The sequence below is a fragment of the Palaemon carinicauda genome, chromosome 4 (genome assembly GCF_036898095.1).
Source record: "Palaemon carinicauda isolate YSFRI2023 chromosome 4, ASM3689809v2, whole genome shotgun sequence".
Lineage (NCBI taxonomy): Eukaryota > Metazoa > Arthropoda > Malacostraca > Decapoda > Palaemonidae > Palaemon > Palaemon carinicauda.
The window spans coordinates 21583621-21591156 of record NC_090728.1 but is presented as its reverse complement, the minus strand read 5'-3'; the positions used below and the strand labels follow the sequence as shown (position 1 = coordinate 21591156).

The window sequence follows — 7536 nt, the reverse complement described above, 5'->3', positions numbered from 1 at the left end:
CTTCTAGGAATAGGCTATTAGTAATAACTTCTATCAGTAAAAAATGCTCGCCTGTGGCTGCAAATAATTGGGGGTGAACAGTCTTTGGCAGCTAATTAATGGTGGTGGTGAATTGATGATGGCGAACTGTGGGCGAATTGTCCATATCCGACAGATTGTAGAGTTGTTGTTGACTGGCATCATGGTAAGTACAAAAATTTAATATCTGGTGTTCCTCTGGGTATTACTCTTGACTCATTACAATTGATACTATATACACATGATAGGTAGTTTGGCTTAGAAAACAAGCACGTTGCATATGCAGATGATGCTACTCTTTCTCTTTGCCTCAAATATATCGCCTGGATGTGATTATGTGGTTGCTTAATCTTCTTATAGAAAGCTAACTAAAATTAATGCAAGTTGCAAATTATAGGAAATGAAGTTAAACACTAACAAAACTCAAAGTAGGTTAAGGACTGGGGTGTGCGACGTGCTTATCAACACAAAGGGAAGGTGAATACTAGTAGCCTTTATTGAATTGATATCAAGTTTATATATACTGTCTTGAGCACGAATATTAGAAAAATTCAAGCACAATTACATGCGAAAGCAAGCTTAAACAGGTTTGGTTATCAGTGAAAATTTTACAGTGTACAGGATACGCAGGTTTTATGCGATTTTTGGACACCTAGGCTTCTTTGCCATAAATGTTAACTAAGAAAGCTTTCAGTGTTAGACGAATCATAAGGAGCTTGTAAGTCTGGCTGCATGGAGTATATTTTTCTTCCATGTGATGTAGGCACGAGAGATTGTCGGAGGAGGTTACAGGCGGAAAAAAATTGTCAGAAACGACGATTTCAGCCGCTGAGACATCCAGGGCATCATTAGGAGTGGTTCAGAGTCCCAGGATAAACCAGGAAAGCTGAGTAAACCAGTTGGATTCATTTCCGCGGGACATCAAAGATGCTAAGTGGGTGTAATAAAAACTTTTAACCATTCCTTTAGCTGCAGGGTTGTAGGCAGTTGTCTGATGTAGGGTGATGCCATGGACATTCGCTAATGATGTCCACAACTGAGAGGTGAAAGTGGTATCCATGTCAGAAGTAATATGCTCAGGGATACCAAATCTCGCCATCCTACCTGAGAGTAAGGATAATGTATGTGAGGCAGACATTGCAGGTTGCATGGGAATTGTTTCAAACCAACGAGTGGAGCGGTCAATGACAGAAAACAGGTAATGATTTCCTCGTGATGTGGGTAGGAGACCTACTACATTGACGTGAATGTCAGAAAAACTATGCTGAGGTTGAGGAAAGATGCTCACTCTTGAATCCATGTGCCAATGTACTTTTGAAGTTTGGCATGAAGTACAGGTGGTGACCCAGTCCTTAACATCCTTAGTAATGCTGTACTAAATGAGCTTGATCTTCAGTAGCTGTGCCATAGACTGGCACAAGGGATGTGAGAAGCCATGCTTGAAATCAAACACCTGATGGTGCATGATAGCAGGTATCCATACTCGTGGTCTACCAGTACTGATGTCACAAAGGCGGGTGGCGATAGAGTCTGCAGGGGGAAATCTTACCAAAGGAGGGATATGCAGGATGTCCTAAATGTTTCGGTATTGTAGATATTTTCTTTAGGCTTCTATCATGACTTTGTAATCCATTCTCAGGTGAATGGAGGTTGATGTGTTTCCTGGTAGAGTATCAGCAACAGAATTTATTTTCTCAGCGATGTACTGGAGGGTAAAGTTGTTTTAAGCCACGGACAAGAGATGTCAGCGTTGACGGGTGGACCAAGTGTTGGACTGTCGAATAAAGGCATGCACCAGAGGCATGTGGTCTGTGCAAATGAAGAGGGGTGTTGTTTCTTAGAAGTGGCGAAACTGATGTCCAGTCAACTGTACAGCCAAAAGTTCTCAGTTAAAGATAGCCGTATTCCGCCTAGGACAGTTTTCTATTGAAGAAGGCCAATGGGTGGGTCAAGCAGTTGACCACCTGCTAGAGTAGTGTACTAATAGCAACATTGCTATCATTGGTGGAGAGATGGAAAGGGGCATGTTGCACGGGAAAAGTGAGAGCACCAGTGGTTTATAAGACATCCTTTGCGTTTTAGAAAGCCGCTTCTTGAAGGGGACTCCACTTCAAGTTTTTTGGCTTGCTCTTGGGGGAGGTACAGAGGCGTGCAAGAGTGGCTGCGATGGTTGGCAGTAACTGGTGATAATAGTTGATAATGTCCATGAATTTTTGCAGTGCTTTGACGGTCGAGAGCGTGGGGACGTTCTGAACCGTTGTTACCTTCTCAGGGAGGGGAAGGATGCCTCAAAAGTGATACAGTGCCCTAAAAATGATACATCGTTGGCGCCAAACGTACATTTGTCATACCGGACTATAAGGATGTTCTGTTATAGGTGTTCGAGAACAATGCGTATCGTGATGGGGGTGTTACTCTTTGGAGGCAGAGAACACAGGTTTGTCGTCCACATACCACCCGCAAAATGGGAGGTCGCTTAAGACGGAATGATTCCAATCGGTGTCAACATTTTGGCACTATCATTTTTAGCAATAACATTTTAGCACCAGCTTTTTTGGTGACAAGGTTTTTATGGTGATGAGTTTGTTTCGCCCCCAAAATTATAAGATATGTTGAGAGCATAAAAAAATACCTATCAAGACTAAGTACACATCTAGCTACCTATTTCTCTTTCACTTGAAAATATTTTGAGGTTATAGAAACTGCCTGTTACTACTAACTACTTATCTAAGTACCTGTTTCACTTTCACTTACAAACATTTAAAAAATACAGAAACAGCCTCTTACTTCTTCTTACCTATTAAAATTTTATCTTCACCGAGACTCTCAAAAAATTTTAAATAGTTGAACCCATCCACAGAAATGGCGGAATAAACCTAAATATTTTCACAATGAATATCTTTGTGTTCGACAAGTATAGCAAGAAGGATTCTAGTATGAAGTTTAGGAGATGTGATAATGAGAAAGAGTGTAAAACCCGTATTCACACTAAAGACAATGAAGTGGAATAAATGAACAGTCTCATGGCGCCCCAACAGCTAGAGTATAAGTAGCTTCATTTAAAACTAATCCACATCGTTGGCCTAAATAGTGTCAAGATCAGCCTTAAGAAATTATAAGCTCTTGTACAATCGAGCCATGGCTGGTAGTGACTGAACTGATTCATAATCCCTCAAAAGTAGTTCATATGAAAATATATGCAGAGTTAGGAATCCATCACCAAGTTATATGAATAATAAGTGATGGTATAAGAAAAAATTCAAAAGAACACAGATGTATATTATAAATGATTGGTTGCTGGTCTTAAATATGTGAAAGCTGACAAGTGCATGTTAAATATTGTGCGCCAGTTTGATTAGAAAGAACCATTAGAATACTTTCTTGTATTAGCTCACAATTATGAGATAAATTTAATTACTGAGTTTTAATCATCGTTGTTTTATTCTTTTGTATATATACCTTCCTTTGTTTGAATCATTATTGTATTCTTGTGTATATATGTGTGTTTTAGATGCGAATAAAAGATTCAAATTTTCTTCCTTGTCTCATATAATCCACTTACACTGATTTAATTTTTATTTGGGTGACAAAATATGGTGGGCCAAAAAGTATGAGCGGCCACAACCCCCCCCCCAAAAAAAAACCCTATTGCCAAAAATAGTGGCTCCAATATTATGGGGCAAAATAAACCCATGCCCCCCCCCCCAAAAAAAAATGCTCCAAGAAACAACCTGAGGCATTGGAAAATAGTACCAGCATTATGAAGGACAAAACAGGAGTAATTAAAGATGCATGTACTAAAGTGGTTGAGATGGTGGTCTTGAGGATATCCGCTAAGTTCATGGGCACCTGATAACACCCATTCCAGAGGTAGATAATGGAGAAAGCTTTCACTTTCTACAAGCAGGAGGTAACGCTGACGATGTTTGGCAGTGGGTAGTGATCCGGTTCTCTCTGCATGTTCAGATACCTGTAATACCTACGAGGCCTCAGGGAGCCATCCTTCTTAAGAGCGATGTTTAAGGGTGACGACCATGGGCTCGATACCTTTCGTTAAAGGCCTATTTCTTCCATTTCAACATACATTTGTTTAACGGCTGCCTAACGATCCAAGGCAAGACACCTGCATCTGGAGAACACTGGGTGTCCAGTCGTCTTAAAATGGTGATAAATATCATGTTTGATGGAAACCTTTGCAGTTTGGATGGAAGTCTTCCAGGTACGACATGAGGTTGTTGGCATAGGCATCTGTCGGTACACTGATATGACGTGCGAGGTCTTAGGGTGCGGGTTGAAGAGGTGTCGAAATGTACAAGTCAACGATGACTAAACGTCGATGCCCCATATCAACCAGGAGGTGGATATGTGCGAGGAAATCTGCACCAAGAAGCGGCAACGTTACATTGTCAACAAGGAATTTCCATTGGTATTTGGCACTCTTATATAATAGTGTGAGTGTCTCATACCCATGGTTGGGTAACTTAGATCCATTGGTACCTACCAAGTTGAGGTCGGCAGGCTTGGAATGACCACATCTTGTTTTGGAGGGTGACCTCGGTAGAAGGAAATGGCGAGCACCAGTGTCTAGCAAAAACTGCACGCGTGTACTTGCAGCAAGTGAAAAGTAAATATTAGTGATAGTTGAGGCCACCACCACAAGAGATGGCTTACCTACATAGTTTTTGGCCACTGACAACTATCTGCATATTTTTCACGACTACCCCAAATTTGGAGTGGTAGCAACAAAACTGCTGCTTATAGGCGTCAGTGGCTTAAGAAATCATTCGTTGGGTCGTTAGGAAGGGGTGTCATATATGAGTGATGAGTGGCTTTGTTGCTGCTGCGGTATGTCAAGAGCGGGCATCTATATCCTATCCTATTTACGTTGGCTTCGGTCAGTGTGAGGAGCTGTCCTCTTCGTCAGAAGTGGAGGCGTTGGTGAAGGTCTTGAAGGTGTTTAAGTGGCTGTCCATAAAGGAGTCAGCTATGGTCATCAGGTTCTACATGGGCAAGCTATTGACATCGGGGATGGCAGCTCTTGCACTTCCTGATGAGAGCCATCTGCAGCAAGTTGTAAGTGAGCCATACTGGTCATTTCCCTAAGGGTGAGTGAAGCCTTTTGGTCCCCAAATGGATTTTGAAAGAACTAAAATTGCATGGCAATACGGGAGGCTGGTGATGGTGAGTACTGCTTCAGGTGGTATATTTTGAGCAAGTTATACACTATGGGTGTTTCCCCTTGGTTGCAAAGTCAATCGGAGATTTCTGGGAAAATGTCCTCAGGGAATCCCTGGTCCTTGCTTGGGTGGAGCAGGGTCCATTTAAGAATGGGTCAGCTAACTTGCAGGTCAGAATCTTAGAGGCTAGCATAGTGAGCTCACATGACCCCTTAAACTAGGTCGGGCTCATATATAGCAAGCAATCCAGGTTACGGATTTGGCTTAAAAGGGAACCCAAAATATGTCCTTCAGTTTCTTCGTACTTATATCCTGTCCCTAGTGACTTCTATGATACATATTAATCTATTATATGCTTATGATTCCTGCATATAAATACCAGTTGTCTTTTACAATATCTCATTTGCAAACATTACTTATGGTAAACGATACTTTGAAAAGAATTTTCCTGCTTCAACACTTTTGTTTAAATATTTTCTACACAATGCTGAACTATTGCGTAGATTTTGCTTGCTTTAACATGAAAGGAAAAACAAAGTCTATAGGTATAGACTTGCGTTTAATTTTCCAAAAAATGAAAGTTTAAGAGATGTCTGGAAAGAGGTGTAAAGAAATATCTTTATGCTTTTCGTATATTTCTGTCTGTACTAAAAAGTACATTATGTCTTTCGTTTACTTTAGTGGTGGTTGGAACTATGGGCATTTGTTTAATGGTAATCTGTTTTATGGTTATAGGATAATTTGCGACTATGTTTACTATTGAGCCTGTATAGTTCTTGAAACTGACTTTTTGACAGTTAAATATCCAATCACTCTGCCTTTTGAGTATTTATATTCAGCGGTCCAGAATCCAGGCCAGAGACATATTCCAGTAGGACAGTTTTCCAGCGGGGGAGAGTCAGAATTCCAGTCCAGAGACCAGCACAGAAAGCAGTCCGGAGCGGAGTGGCACCGGACCTTTGAGATTTTTTGACATTTTTTTACCCTGAAGTTCTCAAGTGCCATGGAGCGATAAATTTCACCTAGGCCGAGCGATAGGATTTCATGTTCGGAGAGAGGAAACACGAGCAACTGGAATTATCATCTAATCACGAAACACCAAGATCTAAAGAAATGTAAGTCAGTTGAGAGACCTTATGCAGGCTCAATATGATTGATCTGTTTCTTAGATATAATTTACGTTTGCTATAGTTTAAATTATGGTCGCCAACACGTCGAAAAAATTAAAGTGAAGGATTTTATCATTGTAATTACCATTATACTTGTGCCTTTGGTTTATAAACAAATAGAGTTTCATTTGACTAAGATTAACTACGAATGTAATTCAAAAATATTTTTTCTTATTTACTAACAAGTGTTCATCTACGAAATTTACGTTTTCACGAAGCTTGCTGAATTTCTTTCCTTTCTCGTTAAATTTGTCGATTAATTTCTCACGTTAAATTGATTCCTTTCAAGAGGTGTATATTCTTTTATATTATTTCAGGTCCTTTACATATGGTACATGGGTTACTGTGGAGAGCAAGTGGTGCATACATCCGAAGACAGCTTTTTGGGTGATTTCCTCTCAAGACGAGAAACGGCAGTTCAACCTCTATCATTTCACTTATTAAACTCAATAGTTTTCTTTATCTTTGGTTTAGATCCTCACTGTCAATTCATAATTTTTACCATAAGAGGCATGTCGATGGTTAGATGAACTTAACATGGATCATACTGTGACTTGCTCTGTGCATTTTTGCAAGGATGTATTGTCGATGACAGTTTGGGGTTCAAGCTGCAGAACAATAGTTTTGCTTCTGGTTCTCCCATTCGTGAAATGTCTTGTCAGAAGAAGATAAATGGCTTGATGCTATCAATTTATGTTTAATGTTTGGTGACAAAGTTTCACGAAAAGCTTTTGGGATAAATTATGAGGCGAAGAAAATAATTCTAACAGAAAATAGTTGATGGCATGAAAACCATGAGAGTTGTGAACTCAAGATTTAGATGTCTATAAGAATAAAGAAAAAAGGAATTCTGTCCGGGCGCTAGTTTATGAATAGGAATAGTTTGAGTTTGATGTTCCCAAAGATATGAACAATTTCTTTGTTCCTATTTCTTTTTGTATATTGGAATGAACTATATAAATAAAATTACTTTAATTAATAAAAAGTAAAAGAATAGGGGTTAAAGCATGAAAAAATAAACAAATTAAGACTTAAATGATATCGAGAAGTTGTTTGTCGTAGTTTTGTTAAACGTATCTAAACTATAATGCATAAGATGAAAAGGATATTTTTTTTTTATCAACTATACTATATATTATTGGTGAGTTCCATGTTTTCTGACCTTCGATGAC

The 7536-nt window shown here is 39.5% G+C and overlaps 1 protein-coding gene across 1 annotated transcript; it reads right to left on the bottom strand.

The window, feature by feature from the left end:
* Positions 1-877: 877 nt before the first annotated feature.
* On the bottom strand, positions 878-1318 carry LOC137639301 (uncharacterized). Its single transcript, XM_068371582.1, has one exon. It carries the CDS (start codon positions 1316-1318, stop codon positions 878-880), a length of 441 nt encoding a protein of 146 aa, XP_068227683.1.
* Between the last annotated feature and the right edge of the window lie 6218 nt (positions 1319-7536).

Coding starts and splice junctions, on each gene's coding strand:
- LOC137639301 (XM_068371582.1), bottom strand. CDS start 1,318: ATGGATTCAAGAGTGAGCATCTTTCCTCAACCTCAGCATAGTTTTTCT.